This window comes from Ochotona princeps, chromosome 11 (assembly GCF_030435755.1).
Source record: "Ochotona princeps isolate mOchPri1 chromosome 11, mOchPri1.hap1, whole genome shotgun sequence".
In the NCBI taxonomy this organism is placed as follows: domain Eukaryota; kingdom Metazoa; phylum Chordata; class Mammalia; order Lagomorpha; family Ochotonidae; genus Ochotona; species Ochotona princeps.
In genome coordinates, this window is record NC_080842.1 from 35,863,677 (window position 1) to 35,884,995 (window position 21,319).

Consider the following 21,319-nt stretch of genomic DNA (forward strand, 5'->3'; position numbering starts at 1 on the left):
TGAGAACGGCTCTGTTGGCCTCCATCTACAAACCATCTTAATCACACTTCATGAAGTAACCACTGCAATCCCCAGGATGATGTCATCAGTCTCTGGCAAACCTCCCCCTACAGCTCTCTTCTTCCTGTTCCTCTTCCAGTTCTGCCTCTGGAGTCCCTGTCTAAATCCCTTCCATGGCATGTGGGAGTCCTTAACTGCTTCCAGCTAATGTCTCTGCTTCCTCAAATGTTCTCATTGGCAATGCTCTGTCTTAACTAAACTGCCTTTCCGTGATGATGTAACCAATCTCATCATGCCCTTCCCAGAGCATGGAGGCCCTGCAAGCTCCGGGCTTTCCAAAGCTCTGTGTCCAACGGTTCTGCCATCATCACTCTGTATCTGCTTCTCTACTGAAGTCCATGTGCTCCGTCTATACTCACTCTCCTCCCTGTATGTCAGCAATAACCTTTGTTATTTCCCCACTTTTCTCGATGTCTTGACTGCTTAGCCTTTGGTTTTGTGCCATCACCTTTGGCCATCTTCCATTTCAATGTTCCTGGTAACTTCCTGTCTGTCTGGTTTGTTGACTGTTTCATATACTACTGTGACCTGAAATTCCCTGCATACTCCCCAAAATATCCTACATTCTTCTATCACTCAGAAGTTTCTCTTAGATTTTGAGCTTTTACATTACTTCCTTTGATCACAACTACTGTTCTTTTTCCAGAGTTTCTTACCTCGTATTTCCTTTAGCCATTTTCATTTTGAGTACAACTTGAATTTTCTTTGACCCCTGCTATTTTCATCGGTCCCTTCTATTTTCCCTTAAGCCTAGATCTGGCTTAATTTGCTTCCTTTTCTTATCCTAGAGAGTGCTTGGAAGATGATTTCAGTATTTCTAAAGGATCATCAAATTAAATATGAGGGTACTTCAAAAAGTTCATGGAAAATGGAATTTAAACATACATATGCCTTGGTGCAATTTTTGAGATCAAGCAGTTTGTTTTCATAATACTCACTTTCCATGACTTTTGGAAGACCCCTTGCATTACAGTATTCTCAGTGAGCCAACACTACCAATGTCACACACCCTGCCTTTATCTTCAGAAACATGCCTCAAAGTCGAGGAGATATGTTCACTGAGTTTTCATTCTCAAATTGCAAATGGGTTCTAGGAAATGTATTTGTAACAACAGAGAGAAAGCATTTGCATACATCTCCTTCTTGACAGTCCTGATTTTTCCCTCATTGTTCTTGCCCAGCCTTTCTTAGTCTCTCTAATCTCATGGTCACCACAGCTATGCCTCCTGTTTCAGGAGATGCCTCCATCACATACTTCCTGACAATTCTGTCCTGGGTTCTGGAATCTCACTCTACTCTGATACCTTTTCTTCTCCACCACTGATGCTTAAACATTTTCATCTAACATTCTGTAGAAAGCCTTGTATGATTACACATGAAATGTTAGTCCTTAAAATACTTGGCTTCTCTGGGAGGTTACAAATTAAAATTAGCTTATTCACATCACTTCCATCTCAAATGCAGTGATGCATAACCGAAGAAATGGGAGTTATGTGAAGGGCGAGGTGGCTATAAGAGAGAATATGCGGAGGGATAAAGTTATTTTGGAATTCAGCATGTTTCCAAGGAAGGGTTTTCTAGGATGGGGCAATAGTTAAGAAATGCAGTTGAAAAACAATGAATGCAGGGGAAAATCAAGATGGTGGAATAGGGTAAGGACACGTTTAAACAGACGGAAAAACATTTAATCAGGATGAAGCAGATAGGACACATTCCAGGAAATAGGAAAAGGCAAAACAACAGCAGAGGGGTACCTGAAGACTGACAGACACAGGAAAGCAACGGACACAACGGTGTAGTGTTGCAGTGACTGATACTCCAGTGGCATTCAGCTAATGGCATTCTCAGCATCTAGAATGATCCACCACTTTCCGGATGCTCAATTCCCAGTGAAAAAAAAAATGAAAAATTAACTTTTTAAAACATATTTAAATACGTCTAAGGGTTTCCTCAGCATATTTCATAATTGCATCTCTCTGATCTTTGTAACTTATTGTGTCCCCAACTGTTTTATTTTTTTTTACCTTCACTTTATCTTTCATGATTTTGTTTTTTTTTTAAAGGCAAATTTACCATGCAAGGTCAGCATGACTAGGAACACACTTGCTTTCTAATGCCATACAGTAGTATAGTGAGATCTTGAACCCAAAATAGTAGAGGTTAAAGAATGGAAAAATGTACAGCTTTCTAAGTTACTCTGCCTAAGCTACACATTGGCATTGGAGCTGCAGTCCAACATAAACAGGACATGAAGGGAGTAACACAGAAGCTCTTAACCTTTCATCACACGTCTGGCATCTGATGGGAGTGTTAACACGTCAAGTACTCATACCTTGAAACTGCAGTTTGATTGCACTGATTGTACTCTGGCCAACTGATATTACAAGTATGTGCTCCACATCAAAACGTCTTCCTAGCCCTTTCAAATGTCTCATTTTCTCTATAAGACTTATTGATTAAAAGACATTTTATTTATTTGAAAGGCAGCATGACAGAGAAGGAGCAACACAGAAACAGCCATCTCCAGCTCTGGTTCACTGCCCTAACAGCTACAATAACAAGGCAGGAGTCAGGAGTCAGGAGCCAGGAACTTCTTCCTGCCCTCCCACAGGGGTGGCAGGGGTCCGGGTGGCTGAACTATCTCCCACTGCTTTCCCAGGTGCATTAGCAAGAAGCTACACTGGCAGTACAGTAGCCCAGATTCAAACTGACACTCTGAAAAGGGATACCAGTATCAGCAGGGATGGCTTAACCCACTGTGCCACAACACCAGCTCCTCCTCTAAAGCAGGATGTCAATCAAATGAAGATGCCAGAGAAGTGAGGAAGAATTTGGAAGTGTTTCCAAATTAAGTAACTAAGATATATTTTTCCAATGTAATTCTACCCCTTAGGATTCCTGTTCTACATCTTCAACCAGTTTACAAGATAAGTGATGTCAACTGGAGAATAATGGGACAATAGAAAAACTTTTAATGAATGAGGTTTGAAGACAGAAACCTTGTGCTATATCAAGATAAACAGTTTAAGAGAACAACTGGTGGGGATGGGGAGAAGGAGCAGCTAATCCTTCACCCTGTGGCACCAGCATCCCATATGGGTGCTGGTTCATGTCCAGATGCTCCGCTTCCAATTCAGCTCTTTGCTTATAGCTCAGGAAAGCAGTGGAGTCAGGTCCAAGTCCTTGGGATTTCTGCACCCATGTGGGAGACCTGGAAGAGACTCCTAGCTCCTGGCTTTGGATCAGCTCAGTTCTGGCTATTACAGCCATTTAGAGAGTAAGCAAAAGAACGGGAGACCGTTTCTCTCTCTCTCTCTCTCCCTTTCTCTGTAAAATTGTTTTTCCAATAAAAACAGGTCTTACAAAAGATGAACTGGGTTGAGATATTTCTACTGCTCCATGCACTCAAAAAGTATGTTTGAACATCTGTTTGTCTAGTCCTGTTCTAACAAGATGCTTAGATTTAGAGGTCTGTGAAGGAACAAGCAGAAAAAAACCAGTCAAGGTCTCTACTCTCAAGCAGCTTACACTATAATACTATGGGAAAGCAACAGACAGACCAAAACTCCAGTGAGTAACTGTCAGAAACTGTGACATACATGTCGTCATCAGAAGGGATGATTTATTGGAGAGTGGCCAGCACTGCTTCAGATGGGGTGGTGTTGGTCAGTGATGACACTGAGATTTTAAAGACAAGAAGTTATTAGAAAGAGAACAATACAGGGAATCGAACATTCTAAGCCAGAGAAAAACTGGTACTTCAATTTGAATGTAGGTGTGTAGGGGAACCAGCACAGAATTTCCAAATATAGAAAACCTTACACAGTTAAGTCACTGATATATACAGGACAGCCTGCTATTTCCTTCTCCTTTTCTTGTCTCAAACACATTCTCCCTCATGCCTGCATGTACAAGGCAATGATGATGCTCTGATTCTGTACAAGGCTTACTGTTATCAAGATGTGGTTTCATTTTTTTTTGTCAGCCTAGTACCAGGACTAGTGCCCCAGTACCCCAAACCCCAATACCCTTACTAAACATAAACTCAAGACAACCCCGCTATCCCCAACCCCCGCCTCCACGAGACAAGGTATACTGGAACAACTTTCTAAGGGTAGACGTGAAAGAAAGGAGAAAAAGTACCAAAATCCATGACTGAGAAAGGCTAACTCTATTTCAAATCATTTCATCCTTTTAAAATATGAACCAATTATTTGGGGTAGGGGAAAGAAAAAGTAGTAAAAATAAGAGCTATTGTTTAAGCATGGAAAAATAGTAAAGTCATTTCATTAAAATTCTCCTGGTCAAAAAACATGAACTTTTATGGCAAACTATACATTTGGCATGAGAACATCAAGTTAGCGTATTTTTATCTGTTGACCTGTCCTGCTCCTGAAGATACGGTCTTGTCTATTGTTTCACCCCTCTGGAATCTCGTTGTGGCTTTCCATTTTGCTTCTTCTACAGGTGTATTGTCCCTCCCTCCCAGAAGACAAACGGAAAATAAATGAAAAAGCAAGTAATAAAAAGGGTTTGAAAAGAAGGAACTGACATTTTTATATTATTTGGTGTAATTTATGGGGGTGACCTCAAAGGAAAAAAAAACAGGACCACACTTATCTAAATGCTTTGCAAATAACCAACTAAATTTAGCATGCATAAGCTTCCTTACATGGCTTATTCTTAAGGATTCCACCATATCCATGTCTTAGAGATTGTTGGAGGTTTTGTTTTATTTTGTTTTGTTTTGTCGGGATAAGAGAAGCATAAATTTTCATACTGACTCCTACATTTGTTTTGAATTTTTAAGCATCATTTGTACAGAAAAGGCAGTAACAGATTTATTGGGCACACTCAGAATCAAGAAAAGCTAACAGACTGTTAAGTATGGTTTATGTTTATTCTCTTCTTGTTTTCTTCTACCAAGAAATGAGATTTAAGCACCATGTTATTTTTATTGCAGTGTCATAATGGGTGTCAGCCGCTGAGTAACAGAAATAACTAATCATGTATTCTTGAGTGCCAGGTAAGTCGACTTTATGGTTCCAGAAGTGGTAAGGCATCCCAAAAATCTAAGGTGAAGAGCTTGGGGCACTTGCCAAGGGGTCTACATTTAATTATATTTAGCTTGAACTTGAGGGACAGGGTCAGAAACATAGACACCAAGGGATACAGAACTTGAGGTTGGTGCCTCTGTGACCCCAGAGCAAGAAATGCATTGTCCTGACAGGGAGGACAGGCCCAGCTGTATATCTGGGTTGGTGGCTAGTGCACTATTAAAGAAAAGATTTTTGTTGGATGAGGAAAATAGGAACTGGACATAGAAGAATGCATTCATTTCTATATTTTGCTTTAATTTTGGATTTTTTCTCTCTTTGCATGATTGTTGGTGGAGCTATTTATTTGAGAAAGAAAAATGCAGAGGGTAAATAAAATTTTTTAAGAATCTGCCCCCACTCCTCCAAATTCTGTCAGGTAAAACTACAGAACCACTTGGAGAATGCAAGATCCGGAAGTGGGAGTGGGTCCAGTAGGGAAACAGTGGGTACCTCCCTCACCACTCAGAACCAGGTCTGAGGCAGGCATGGTTAGACAGACAGTGGCACCCACCCACAAGAAGCAGGTCTGGGATCACCTCAGATGAAGTTTCTTTGAGGATTCCCCCAGCTGAATTGCTGGATTCAGAACCCCAATCAGAGAATTGCAGGTCCCATGGTCTGACCAGGGAGTGCCTGCATCAGAGCTAGGCCTCCTCAGTGGCTCAAACAGAGCAATGGAGGGCATGTCCGGGTGCACATGGAGGACATGGCAGTATATTGGAGTCTGTAGAGGACTCCTGATACCATAACAGAGGACAGAGGACAAAACAAATTGATCAACTACCTCAGCCAAGTGTTGGCAGTGAATACCTGGGCACAAGAAGAATCTAAGATGGGCTATGTCAACCAGTGGATTCTGGAGAGATTTCATCGTGTTTGGAGTGGCAACACTGGCAGCAATTTAGAACTGCTGAACTGTCAAACCCTCTTGAGAAGGACCGTCAGAGCATGTCCCACACTGGGGACCCTGGGGTAGTTGGGAGGCTGGGTGCGGCTTAGCCCCTTATCTCCTCCTTACCCAGATACAGGAAGGAAAAAAAGAGAATGTGGAAATGGTGATCTCACCCACCTTCCTATAGCCCTTGACCCTTATCACCCTAATCAACTATGTAAAAATCATCAAAAATAAAAATAATTTTAAAAAACCTGTCCCCCTCCAATTTTAGATTAATTCACTTCTGGGGTGAACTATTACTCATCCCTTACCAAATGTTTCCTATTTGTTTGGCTACAAATAAGTGAGATGCATCAAACACCACAGAACCCCCAAACACGTCTCTCTCCTTTTACGCAGGAAACAGAACCATAGGCTGATGAATGAAGATTGGATCAGACCATAGTTTCTCCTTGCCTATCTCAGAAGCCAAAAAATTCCATTATTTTTCCCCTAATGTATGAAAGGACTTAAAAAGATATAAAGATTTTACTTGGCAGTTACCTACAGTCATTCATACCAATAATGTAGATGCCATTCTAACTTATTCACAGATGCCACTCAATAGTGTTTCTCTATTAAGTGCTATAACCTTGGAAAAGACCAGCAAGACTTCTCAGCATGGGATGCAAGTAGGAGAGCTTCTATCAAACCAGTTGAGTTGGTTCCCTCTTTCTTCAATCACTTCTGTTTCATTGGAGCTGTCATAGCAAGCCTACCTTTTATGTAACTAAAATGAAATCTAATAAAAGTATGATTATAGAGTAAAAACAAAAAGAAAAGTTAATCAAAAGAAGCCTCATCTTCTATGGTTTTCTGCTCAGTTAAACAGTGGATAATTGCATAATATTAAAATTATCAAGTGGTGTCCTAAGGAAATATTTAAACATGCAAAGATTTAACAAAAAATCCAGGGATAAATGATCATTCAAGGAAAACCTGTTCCTAAACTAACAGGTTCAATATTAAGTTGCTTTGCCTTTCCCTAACTTCTCTTATGACAGAGGAGAATCCTGTCATTCAGGCTTTAACACTAACATTCACTTTTCCTATATCCTTTTCTACTGAAAATCTGAGTCATAAGTAATTTATGATGTCACTCTTCAAACTTGTACTGAAGCCACTCACCTCTTCACACCCACAAGATTGTTTGGTCTGCCGTATGTAGACATGTTCCCCGCCCCCAACATCCACACCAACACCACTGTCAGCAGAGCTAAAAGCTGAAGAGCTGTTGAAACTCCTGAGATAAGAAGGGCTGTAAATGCCTGTTAACAGCTCTTCATGTTTACTTTCCTGTGATTTATATTCAATTTATGATGGCCATTATAGTAGATACACTTCACTTAATCAAGAGCAAAGTCAAGTCCTGGTCATGAAACACATCCCCTCCCTTGCTTTCCTAGGACAGCATATCCCTTGTTTCATTAGAAGGACTGCAAATACATACTCAACATGCAAACATGAAAGAAGTCAGCAGCAGCGATTAATTTTATGGGCTGGCGCTACTTGAGTATAAATCTCTTTCAAGGCCACCATTTTTGAGCTCATTTTACCTGCTCAATCAGAGACACTGGAGTTCAGGTAGTAAGTGTTCACCGGTACCTTGCACATTACTGCAGAAATCTAATAGTCCCACTACCTTAACAAAGAGCCAGATAAGAACACAAAATGAAGCAATCATGGCCTTTGGAAACAGCAACAAGCTCATCTGGAGGTCTATCTCCATAAATTGCATGTTCTTTCACTATTATTTTAGACAGTTTGTAATTTATTTATTCTGACAGTGTGTATTACATTCCCTTAATAAACAGAGTACTGTATAAATGGAATTATTCTAATTTGATTATCCTAGAAAAATCACATTTTTAACAAATGAGCTGTTTATAATGCAAAGAGATTAGATTTAAAAATAAAAAAGAAAACAGGCATACATGCAGACACACACACACTCAAAACCAAAGAGATTAGATTGCTCAGGTTCAGGGGAACACAGAATAAATGAAATTTATCCTAAAGAAACCCTTTATACCCCAAATAAAAAACATCAGACATCATGTGGAAATTGGAAGGGTTCTCTGAGATTCCAGTAAATTTATTCTCATGGAAATGTGACCTTATAAGGGCTCTATATGTCTTGTATGGCTCTCACTTTTTCACTGATCTCTGTCAGGTCAGGAACTCAAGGTCTGTTAGGCTAGAAATTTTTGGGTTAAATTATTTTTGCCTCTCTATAACATTGTAATGGCCCCATTCATAACATAACTGTGTGCGGTGCCAATGGAAACAGCTCAGGCAAGGTTTATCATCCTAAGAAAATAACGGAAATTAAATATGAAGGTGGTTTTCAGGGAAATGTGCAGTTCTACAGAATTCCAAAGCCAAGTGGGTTGTGCTGTGTAGGGCCCTCTGCTTCACGCTCTCAGTCAACATCTGTATTTTCACCCTTAGCTTTCAGTCTTCCTCTGCCTATCCATAGCACAGTTTCACATTGGAAACATTTGGAAACACTTGATCATCAAAGCAGGAGTCTCCTTTATCCATTACTTCCAGAGAGTGGCTACCTCCTCCGGTATTTTGTTCAAAGGCCACACCACTCAGTTATTTTCACAGTTATAACTGGTTACAGCTTGAAGGAAAGGACAAATTTAGCCCAACTTCCAACTCACCTTCTCTTTCTGGGTATCTTTTACATTTTTTTTTTTTGAAGGATTCCTCCTGGCCACAGGTCATACAAGTAATGCAGAAGGGACAACTAGCCCCATCCTTGAATCTGGGCAAAGACTTTTCTCTAACTCAGAAAGTAAATCTAGCAAGAGAAGGAAATTGCTATTAAACCATGCAGAAATACTCACAGTTTCGGTTTGGCAAGCAGAGGGGGTGGCTCCTTCGTGGGCGAGAGCAGGACAGCTGGCGATGGAGGAGATTTATGACTGTTGGTTTTGCCATTAATCAGGCCGTTGACTCCATGGCCAGGAAGGATGCCATTAGCCTCCCTCTCAGCAGAGTTGAATTGCATTTGAAGGACTGCCATACTAAGTCCCAAGTCAGGGCTGTTCACCTGCTGGATCTCAGATGGTTTCTTTGAAGCCAATTCAAAGGAATTTGTCTCCAAGACCGGTGGCGGAGGTGGAAAGTGCTGGAAATCATTGTTGGATTCGCCTACTGAATCATAGCTACAGTTTTCAGAGTTGGCTAAAGAAGGGGAGAGGAAGGAAGAAACAATGAGATGCCACTGCTAGTTCATAAGCAACTGGAACACTCTCATACATCTTTGGAATCTCATGCACTCTTGAGTTGTTAAAGGACAGGTGGCTGTGTTGTGCTCATTCAAGCTCAAAGCACTGGCCTCTGGAGAGCCTGGCTCTTCCAAGCTTGTTTTTACTAACTGCTACCTGTTTCATTTCCTAACTGAGCTCACAAGTGGAAAAATTACCTACTAAGTAACACATTTCAAATTAAAGGCAAAGATAGGACTTGGTTAAAATGACAACACAAACACTATCAATGAAGGCTTTGTTGTCTGACATTTCAACTCATTGGTCTGACTGAACGTCTCAATGTCTTTACTGACACTGGCTTCAGCTATGAAACTTTTCCAATCTCTGAGTCCAAGTGAAATGTTTCATAATCTCCTAGAAAATGTTTTCCCAGGTCAGGCGATGGTCCCTTTGGATTCTTCACCTTTCCCAGAGCCCAGAAAAGCTACTGGTTTGTACTGAGAAGTGTGCACTGAGGTAAATGGAAACTTTGATATCTGTCGATTATGTTTGGCCAGCATGGATTTATCCCAGATAAAAATGGGAAATATTATATACCAATCTGCCACTCAGACTGCACTCAAGGATTTGGGTCATGTTGTTGGAACACTGCACTATCGCTACAGCCGTTCAGTGGTACAATCTTCCAGTTATCTCCTGCTCTGTAATTCCAGTGATGACAATGGGTTCTCTTTCGTCACTTCAGCCAATTTTCCAGGAAGGTGAACCTGGCATCTCTCAGTGTAATTAAGATGAGAAAGCATTTACAGTTGCTGTTCTAACAACCCTAGCTGGTTTTGGCTGTACCTCTACTGCCACCTAGCACCAAGTTCTTGATCTTCAAAGAAATCAATCTAAGTGCAATTCAGCCATTCTCCCCAAGTTTATCTCTCACAATTAACCAGGAATTTATTGTTTTCTTACTATGTGTATAACATGTGCCAGGCTTGGTTGAAGAGAGATTTTGAAAAATTATGTAAGAAGAGTATTACAGTTGAGGCCATTAACATAAGCTAAAGAAAATTCATTCATAATTGCAGAAAATAGTAAAGTAAAATAATAATAAAAAAAGTCCACAAAGCTGTTTCATATCACCTTAACTGGTGGTGAGTTTCTGAGTTTCAAAAATATTCATGCATTTTTGAGTATCCTTTACTGCTGTGTTTTTCAAATCATAATCATACACAAGGCCTTGAAAAGGTTCATGGAAAATTTATATTATGCAAAAATTATACATGGATTTCAAAAAATGTTTGCACCAAAATAAACACATTTTGATTTCATTTTCCAAGTACTTTTATAAGTGCCCTCAAATATGGCCACTGGTAAATACCATCCATGAAATTCAATCCAATCTTGACAATTTCTCTGAAGTACATTAGGTTTATCTTGTGTTACTCTTACAGAAATCTCCAGAGGGGCCTGAACAATGATTTAATTGTACATGAATCTTCAGATCTCAGGTGTTGGCCCTGCTGAGAACAGGGACTGCCCCTCTGATTTGGAAGTGGCCTTTGGATGTGAACCTGTTTCTAGGTTATCACAAAGATGTTAGGAAACCAGCCCCATTGTTTCCAGGAATAAAACTGCAGGAGTTTAACCACAGCCCCAGGGGTGCTGAGTTGTCATTTCATCATTACCTCTTTGTCACTGCTAGTCTCACTCCTTGTCTCCCTCTCCCAAAGCCTTTGCTTTCTCCATGAAGTATCCGATTGCAAGCACTACTCCTGGAATGGCCACACATTCCTGAAGGCTGAGCCTGCTCCCTGCAGCAGCTCCTCTCTGCATGGCCAGCCATCCTGGAAATGGGTACTGGAACCCAACCATTGCTTCCTCCCCACCTACCAGAGGTGACAACCAGCTGAGCAGTGCTAGTTGCAGATCCGTAATCATTTCTTGCCGAGCATGTAAAGATCCCTGCATCTTCAGGGAAAGTCTCTGCGATAACCAGGGTACAGATCTCCTCTGGAGGGGAAGAGAACAGAATCATTCATTAGAAGCAAACCACCCCACAGAGGCAGATGCTCTGCCTTTCTCCATGAAGCCAGTTAGGTCCTAATATCCCAGACTTGCTTCTCCAAAGGCGGCCTGATAGAAGAATCGCCTTACATTTGATGAGCAATTCAACCTAGCTGGAGTTCCAGAGATGGACTCAGCCTTTGTGACGCTTAGAAAAACACTTTCAACAATCATGTGAGAGGGAAGAATGATGGAAGGACCAACAGAAAAACAGAGTTCCTGTTGCCTGATTCACTTTCCTCAATGCCCTCAGTGCCCAGGGCTGGGCCAGGGGTGGCCCTGGTTAAAACTGAGCATGCTGAGAACTTAATCCAGGTCCCTCCTTGTGGGAGGTAGGAAATAAATGACTTGAGCAATCTCGTGCTGCCTCACAGGGCAATGACAGGAAGCTAGAGTTAGGCGTCCGAGCTGAGGACTGAATACAGGCATTCCAGCATTGGAGGCCAGCATCTCAGTTCCTAAGCTAACCATCTGCGGCACCGATTTCAGAAAATAGCAGTCTGTTTTCTCATGTATAAGAGGGATAATGTGTACCTAATGAGAAAGCTGTGTAAACAAACTGGGATGTTTCCAAGTGTGTAACTCTGAACTCGACATGTGTATGATGTTCCCATCCAGGCTAACTAGAAGTTCTTTCTGTGCAATACAGAGGCCTCCTACTTCTGCTCAACTGAAGATAAAATTTGTGGGGCAAATAAAGATCCTCTAAAATGCTGATAATAGGAAAGAAGAATATAATGTACAAATTATGCAGGTAATTATCCCAAATTACAGTTACACAGTATGGCAGTATAACCTGAAAAGTCTAGTTCGAGCCAAGTGTCACTTGACTAAGAGTTCCAGCTCATCTAAGACACTAAAGTCCAAGCCCTGTGACTCCAGTCAACTTTCTCACACTCTGTTCTTACATGTAAAATGGAGATAACATTAGAACCTACCTTAGAGAACTTGTATTTTTTTATGGCTTATAAAAGTAACCACCATAGGGTTATTGTGAAGGATGAGGATGAAGAAGATAATAATAAAAGGATTTGCTGTAACTTGATATTAACATTTAACATACATGAAATATGATTTAATCTGCCTTACAAGTTAGGCAATTATTAATTTTTCTGTGATTGTTTTTCCATTTTATTCAAAAGGCATGAGAGAAAAAGAGATCTTCATCCCCACATGCTCTCCAATAGCCAGACCTGGGCCAGGAGCCTGGAACCCAATTCCATGCACACAGCAAGACCCCACGTACTTTTCAGTCCTTTTTTTTTTTTTTTTTGGACTCCAGGTATGTGTTAGCAAGGAGCTGGATTAGAGGCAGAGGAGTCAAGACTGGATCCAGGTACTTCGTTATGGGCTACTGGCACCCCAACTAGCATCTTGACTCTTATGCCAAATGTATACCCAGGTGATTATTACTACTAGCCCCATTAAGTTGACTGAACACTGAAGCAAAAAACACCTACGAGGTTGCCCCAAGTTCACATGGCTGCTGAGTGGTAAAAGCAGGCTTCCAACCAAGCTGGGTTCTAGACTTCACACTCCTGAAAACCCCCATTCTCATGAGTTAAAACCAGATATAACAAATACAGTATAGACAGGGGACACCAGCATTAAAAGGAAGCTAGATTTATAGTGTGCCAACTACTTTTAGGTTGAATAATTGTCATCATTGTGGATGTAAAATAAAGATTGCACTGTCAAATGTAAAAGAAGGTGATATATTTCTGATTGCCACCAAGTAACTCTATCCTTTATTGACATACATCTGAGCAATTTAAGACTTCATTTGGGGGGGGATGGTAAAATCTGGCTGTAATTATGACTGTCTTTTGACCCCATGTCCATTTGTCACGTGGCTATGCAGCTCCTTCCATTAAGTGGCAGAGGCTTTGAAACTAGGCTGCCCGTGTAAGTCTCTTCAACCTTGAGCTATATGGTTGGCCAATTCTGAGCCAAAAGCCTCAAGGGTTTCTGACTACTTTTGTTCAGTCTTTTGGAATCCAGATGAACCTGTAGGTCATCAAGGCTGCACTAGCTTGTTGGGAGAGGAGACCACATACAGCAGACAAGACAACTTGCGAAACAGACCAGCCTAGACTAATTCATTGCTGGCCCATCTTCAAGCTGATCACAACCACACGGAGGGAGTCCAGCTGAGATCAGCTGAGTCCAGTCCACAAGAACTGTCCAGCTGAGGACCAGCCAAATAGCTGACCCACAAAATTGTGAACGAAACAAATGATTACTGCTTTAAGTCATTTCAGTCATTGGTGCCAAACTGTGTAGTATGCGAACAGATATAATTCGACACCGTAAAATGCTTATTTTTAAAACTCTCACTGATATCCTTCCTGTAACATCTATGAAAACCAAACATACTTTCTTGAATTTCTCCCTTTACTACTGGTTTATTGCCCAAATGGCTACAACAGCCATGTCTCCCATGGAGGTGGCAGGGATCCAAGTACTTAGGCCATCTTCTGCTGCTTTCCTGGACACATTAGCAGGGAGCTGGATGGGTAGTGAAAACAACCAGGTCTTGTCCCCAGCTATGGTATGCTGGGATCAAGATGGAGGCTTAATCCACTGCACCAGGATGTTACCCCAATCTACTCTTTATTTGTAGATTTACTTTTACTGTTTGAATTGGTAGTATAAATACAAGGCACAAAATTTAAAAGGCCTAAGTAGGTACATGATTCTTTGCCTTTTAAATAATTGTTTAAAAACTCACAAGGCTTTCATTAGAATTTCGTATGCAGACTTACACGTTTCAGCTGATACATATGTATTATACCTTGCTGAAAAGAAACAACAGGACTATATAAAGGGATGTTTAAGAGTATACATGAGTGAGCAGGATCACAAGTGGGACAGCTGCAAGTTGAACTAGAGCCCCTATGGGATGCTGGTGTTATAGGCAGCAGTTTTACCTACTATGCCACAAATGTCAGCTCCGTTGCCAACAAGCAAAAAAAAAAAAAAAAAAACTTACACGTGATCCACCACAGACATTATTCCAGCAAATCTCAATCACTCCTTTTGGGATTAAGAGAGGTGTCAGGCATATTAAGAAAACCATTTTCAGGTAGGGGTTGTAGAGACAGTGATAGAGTTACAGTTCACAACCAGTATTTGACCATAAGTTCCCTGAATAGAAGGAAGACAACAGGATGACAGAATGTGTGAGGCAATCCTGTGTTTGCTGACCACACTGAACACATCTCTTGGCTTCCCAATGGGAGAGGAAGATACAGAGTGTGGAAGTAATTCAAATTGGGGCTTCAGGTCAGATTAATCATTGGGAAAGTGAGATGTATCTGGAAAGGTACAAGGGACTGGAAGTTTTAAAATTGAATACATATGGCTTTAGGATGAATTAAAAGTGTACGGCGGGGGAGGGGGGTGGGAAGCACAACTTAGACTTATAGTGCTAAAAGACATTCTCAAGACTGACTAGCCCACATCCCTCACTTCCTCAGGCTAGGTCCACACTGATTCTCACGGTCATGGCTAGTGAAGGTTAGAGCTCAGAGGCCAGGGGCCAGAGGCAGCCTGCCTTGCACGTACATACCCTTTTCTCCATGAAGCATGAAGTTGCTCTAGCTGCTCTGCAGTTTTTCCTGGCTCACAAGATAAGGAACCTGACATAAAGTGAGGTCATGAAGGAATTGGGCTGGGAGACTGGGAGTTTCCTAATGCTGAGAACTTGAATTGCTCTCCTCAGTATCCAGATAATTCATCAGAAATCCATCCACACAAGGAGCTGAGCTCTGTGTCTTCTAAGATGTGATGTGCTAGGGGTGGGCATTTGGCACAGGCATGGAATGCTACCTGGGGTCCCTTCATCTTGTATCAGAAGGCCTGGGCTTCAGCCATGACTTTGCTTGTAAGTCTAGCTTCCTGCTAATGCATACCCTGTGAGGCAGCCATGATAGTTCAAGTCCTAGGGTTGCCACACCCACGTGCGAGGCTCTGATTGCATTCCTGGCTCCTGGCTTCAACCTGGAACAGCCCCAGTTGTTGTGCACATTTGTGGAATGAACCAGTGGATGAAACATTATCTCTATCTCTCTCCCTTTCTCTGTGTGTTTTTGTGTGTTTATCAGATATGATACATTGGAATAGGATATGAGCCAAGCCAAAGTACATTAAAATATTGACATGCTGCTAGGAGAAAAAAATGAAGACCATTCTTAAATTTTGGAAAAAAGAAGAAAAAAACTGCTATGCTAGCTGGCCTTTGGGCAATGGAATCACTCATGCAGCAGGTCTCCTTCATTCCCATTTTAGCAGACACTACCCAGAGCAGGGAAGTCTTCCCAGCTCCCAGCAGCACCAGGTGCTTCCTGACTGGACACTCATGGCCTGGATCCCTGTGCACCGCTTTCTCCCCGAGACTTGTTGCTGTCTGGAGAAGTCTTGGCTCAACCTTTGATTATCTACACCTGGGAAGATGGAGCTTCTCTGGACATACGAAGCCATTGCCAGTTCAGTGTCCCAGAATGCTTCTGCTGTGAGCACAGACAGAATTCAGTGCCTTGAAAACATTTAAAAAAGGATAATAAGATTTGGGCCCCGCGCAATGGCTCAGTGGTTCAACTCTCACTTTGCATGCACTAGGATCCTGTATGGACATCTGTTCATGTCCTGGCTGCTCCACTTCCCATCGAGCTCTCTGCTTGTGGCCTGGGAAAGCAGTGGAGGACGGCCCAAAGCTTGGAACCCTGCACCCACATGGGAAATGCAGAGGAAGCTCCTGGCTCCTGGCTTTGGATCACCTCAGCTCTGGCCATTGTGGCCACTTGGGGAGTGAATCAGTGGATGGAAGATCTTTCTCTATCACTCTTTCTCTTCTTAAATCTAACTTTTCAATAAAAATAAATAAATCTTTTATAAACCAAAATGTAATTGGTCTGCACGAAGTGGTCCTGGATGATCTGCATGGTTTCACAGTTCCTTTGTGGCCTCTCTATGATTTGGGGGAGTCTTGTAATTACAATATCTTAAGAAAACTTGAGGCTGTAGGTATATTGGCCTCTCTAAATCAGAAAACTCTTTAAAAACATTTTTTATTTAGTAATCTATGGCACAAAGAGGAGGAAAGAGAGACAGGGAGAAATCTTTAATCTGCAGAATCACTCCTCAAATGCCCGTAACAGCAAGGGTTGGACTAAACCAAATTCAAGATCCAGGAATTCAACTGGAGCCTTCCACATGGGTGGAACGGATCTGGTTACATGAACCAAACCTGTTACTTGTCCGAGTATTCATGGACAGGAACCTGGATTGGAAGTGAAGCAGGTAGGAGTTAAACCATGTGCTCTGAGACAGGATGCAGGAGTCCAAGCAGCTACTCTCACTGCTGCCTGCTCCTAGGCAGACTCCAAGTTTAAGGATGCAGTTTTATCATCCCTCAGCCTTCCATGACTCTGAGGATAAATTTTTAACCCTTCATGTAGTCTGTGAAGGTCGGCCTCGTGTGGACTGCTTGCTCATCACCAGCTGGTCGTGCACATCTCACCTTGGCTCCTGAGCTCTGGACAGCCTACTGGTTCAGGTGCCGCTCCTTGGGAAGCCCCATTCCCCATTTCTCTGCTTTGTGGAGCTCCTTCCCACCCTGGCGTACTCGCTGCTCTCCTACTCTGTGTAGTTTCCAATAAACCTGACTTCCCGAGACAATCATTTTTTAGACCTGGGTCAGATTTATGATCTCTAGGAGGGCATTTCAAAATGTCTGTGGGGAAAAAAAATGGAATTTAAAGTTATTTATTTTGGTGCCAACATTTTTGAAACCCATACCATAGTTTTGCATAAGAAGTATTTTCCATAATTTTTTTGAGATCACTTGTACGGATGGGTTTCAACATTTTATGCAAAAAATAAACTTATCTTTCAATTCCATTTTTCATAAATGTTTTGAAGTGCCAGCATGTGCCATTTCAAAATGGTAAACTTTCTTTAGAGACCCATATCACACTATAATTAGCTTCTGTAATTAGTTTCTGGTCCCTGACTAGAATATAAGCTCTGAGAGCAAAAACCATCTGCTTTGTTTTGGCCACTTTCTTAGTATTCAGTAAACAGCAGGCTCACCATAATTATTTTTGAATAAATGCATGGATGAAATTTAGATGGAGGTAGAAAATAAACACTTGGCATCCAAACAGGCTGTTTTCTAGAGGAATTCTCAGTAAGACTGCTTTTTCTATAAACTTCCTTCATGTGCTTCCAATTCAAATGAACAGAACTCATTGTATATGAATTTTTGGAATACTTTATATGCATCAGATAGTATTTGTCTATATATGCCAATTTATATTTAATAATTACCTGGCTATCTAAAAAACATCACAGACTTAACAACAGAAGTAGGAAGATGTTCTTTTTACATAATTGTAAAGCCTTTACGGGCTAGTGGTTTGTCCTAGATCAACTTTTACTCCAATGCCCCAAAGGCTGTTTGGATTTTCTTCTCTTGGAAATTTCATTCACTAGTGACCTCAGGCTTACATTCTGTGGTGAGAAAGATTATCATTGCTTGGATGGGTCTGACATTATAAAAATAATGAAAACCATAAGGAAATGAGAGGAGCCAGGCTGCAATATTGAATTTTCATCTGGTAGCATCTTCCTTGAACAAAGACCTGTAAGACATCTGTAAAATATATCTTGGTAAGGCATGGAAATCAGGAAATGACTGCTTCTGTCAAATAAATGGAGCCAGAAGCTCACTTATCTGTATGAAAAAATTGAATCCAGCATACACGGAAAAATTTAAAATTATTAATAACTTCAATGATGATCCATTCTAACCCAATTTCCCTAAATTTGATTTCCTAATGTTTTGACTTGAGGGCATATAATAAATTACTAACTCAAGAAGTTATTTTTCTTACTGGTAATAAATTCTGTTTTTACAGTTACCTAAAAAGTACTTAATAATAGCAGCATCTCCCAGAGGACAGTGTTAAATTTCATTCAAATTCTTGGACAGCCTTAATACTTGTTTAAATACAAACAAAAATAATTTTCTTCATGGAAACTCTTCAAACTGAGCCAAGGATTTGATTACTAGGTTTTTTGGGCAGTAAGGGACATTTTAACAACTGCCTACCTTTATTTATATCTATCTATCTATATATATATATATATATATATGTATATATATATAAAACTGCTATCCTTATATATATTGAGAGAGAGAGAGAGATCGAGTAACTGAAAAGAAATCCAGCTTCTATCTTTCAAACCACATGATTTAACAGACACAAATGATTAAAAAAAAAACCACCTCTTATTTTTGGATGATTTTTTAAAAATCATCAAGACAATATCCAATGTAGATAAAATATCCTACTTAGGTTAAGATTTATTAATGATTCTTAAAAGCAGTAAACTAATATATGCAGAGATTATTTACAATGTGTAGATTAATTAATTATTTACAATGTGTAGACCCTATGTGTTCCTCAAATCTAAGGAATACACCAATGCTTCAGAAATGCCTTTACATGCACCCCACTTAAACTTTCTTCTTCTTTTAAGGTAACAATTATTTTCATTTTCTGCGTATGTTTACCATCCATGTAGTTGACCTAAAAATGTATTCCTTAGTTTAAAAAAAAAAAACAACCTAGGTAATAAACAGAAATCTTGAGGAAAGTGGGCACATCTTTGTCACTGCTGGAACCAACACTGCAGGAACTATCCCAGGTCATAAGTGAGAATAAAATTCCATGAACATTTACAAAATGTCTTGCCCAGTTACTCAGCAAGCCCTATGAATTACAAAGCTCACGTCACTGGGACCGTCTCAGTGAGGGTAAGCACAACAGGAACGGGTGGTCAGCCTGACTAGCTGGTAGAGCAAGTATCTCCATGTCTTCTGTTTGCAAACTCAACATGGCCAACAATGAGGTCTCAGGATTGGGTCTGGGAAGATCACTACTATGTGAGTGAAATCAATGTTCTTGGCTTGAGGGGAGGATGGGAAGGCCAAGCAGAGATGAGAATTTGGCTCAGGCTCACTAGGCTGCCACCCTGTCATCAGAATGAAAAAGGGGATGATCCAATAGTCACAAACCACTTTGTCATGAAAACTCTGTTCTGTCCATCTCCAGAGCCACACAGCTCCCATCTGGACTTGCCATCACTCCCGAGGCACAGCTGTTATCCTCCTGTGGGTTTCCTTTGATCTCTGGCTTCCTGTTCCCACACGCACATCTTGCCGTTCCCAGGTTCCCTTGTTATGGGGGAGTACATCCTCCATTAAGAGTTGTGGAAGAAAATATCTAAGACTTTGCAGTCTGAAAACATCTTGGCTGGATCACCACACAGAACTGAAGGTTGGCTGGAGGCAGAAGTCTGAATTGGAGGTAAGTTTACTTTTGAATTCTGTAGGCACCCCTGGCACACAGTTGGGAAACACAACAGATTTTATACAATCCTAATGTAGAATGCCCCTTGAGCTTTTCACATGCATATACTCTACCAAGATCTCAACAATCACCTGTACTAGGTGCCCTTCCACAACTCAGCATCTTGGCATACTCAACTCAGTTTAATTCACTGTACATTCAGAACCACTGTACAAGATCCAGGATGACTTACACTGGTTAGCAAAGATTCACAGTGGATGGAGTAAACACTGTGCTTTCATGTGTGCAATTTCTCTACCATTAAGACACTTCTTTTGCATTAATTTTACATGCCATTTGACAATGCCGCAGAAGCAACCCAATACAGTTTGTGGCTGTTTCTAAGCAGCTGAGTAAGAACCTGAGTATTAACAGCTGTTAAATGAGTTTTCTACACTCCCAGCACCAGACCAATCTTTGAAGAATTCTATAAGTGTGAAGCCAGAATGGCAAAGGAGGAGGCCAGAGCAGGTAATGTGTCAAGCGGATGTTGGTCTTAAGTAAGCTGACTAGCTATTAATTCAGAAAACAGTCTGAAAAAGATTTGTGATGCAAGCTGACTTCTGTCTAGACAGAGAGGCGAGTGTAAAACGCATTAGACAGATATAGCACAGTAGTGACAAGAAAAACCTGTTCGGTTGCACAAATGCATTTGGGGGGGGGGGGAATCTGCTATTTCCTTCTTTATCTAAATATCTTACCCTATTTGGGCTTTATCTAGGTAATAGTCAATTTCCATCATATTTCTAAAGCTTTGAAACACCTTCCCATGAACAGAAGTAGAGAGTAGAACCTGGGTGACCATGGACTGGGAAGGGTAGGGGAGAAGGAAGCAGAAAGAGGTGGATCACACTTCAATTAGAGCATCAAGCCCAGTAGGGTGACTACATCAACCAATAATTTTTTATATATCATAACAGCTAGAAGGATTCTGATTGTTCCTGACACAAAGAAAGCGTATTTCCGATGAAAGATGCACTATCTGCCCTAATTTGAATATTACACATTGTACACATGTTTTAAAGTATCACATTGTATTCTGTAAAGATGTACAATTATTATGTGTTCATTAACAAATAACAGTATCCAAGTCTTGCCATGAGTTAGAACAGTGAAGATCTGCTAGCACCCCTTCACTCTGAGATCTCCTTCAAGATCAGTCTGGGCTTCTGCTGTGTCACAGGGTGTGACCTGGGCTGCTAATTAGTGCCATCTCCGGATGTGACTCACCTAGGCCCCGGCTGCAAAACCTGTACCTATGCGTACAGGCGCCTGTGCTAAGGGAGCCGAGACTTGGTTTCCCCATCTGTCAATCTGGCCTCCTGCGCTTTGCCCCATGACAATCATGTGGCTTGTCTTCCCTCTCCCAGTTGTAGGTGGAAGCTAGGCCATTTCCCCCATGGAAATCTTGTCTGCTTAACCTTGCTCTACCCTACGCAACTGAACAAGCTCTTCCAGCAAAACTTCTGTTGGATTTAAGGCCAAGGGTCAGTGAGTGACAGGGGGTGACAGCAAGTTTGTGCTGCTGGA

At 41.2% G+C, this 21,319-nt stretch overlaps 1 protein-coding gene across 5 annotated transcripts in view; it reads right to left on the reverse strand.

Moving 5' to 3' along the window:
* The window catches only part of PALLD (palladin, cytoskeletal associated protein), a 396,405-nt gene that overhangs the window by 186,960 nt on the left and 188,126 nt on the right, over positions 1-21,319 (reverse strand). For all 5 annotated transcript variants that reach the window (XM_058670013.1, XM_058670012.1, XM_058670015.1 and 2 more), the window contains 2 exons: positions 11,199-11,318; positions 8,949-9,288 (listed from right to left, as the gene is read on the reverse strand). In XM_058670013.1, the coding sequence (XP_058525996.1) occupies positions 8,949-9,288; positions 11,199-11,318 (460 nt within the window). The remainder of the gene's footprint in view (positions 1-8,948; positions 9,289-11,198; positions 11,319-21,319) is intronic.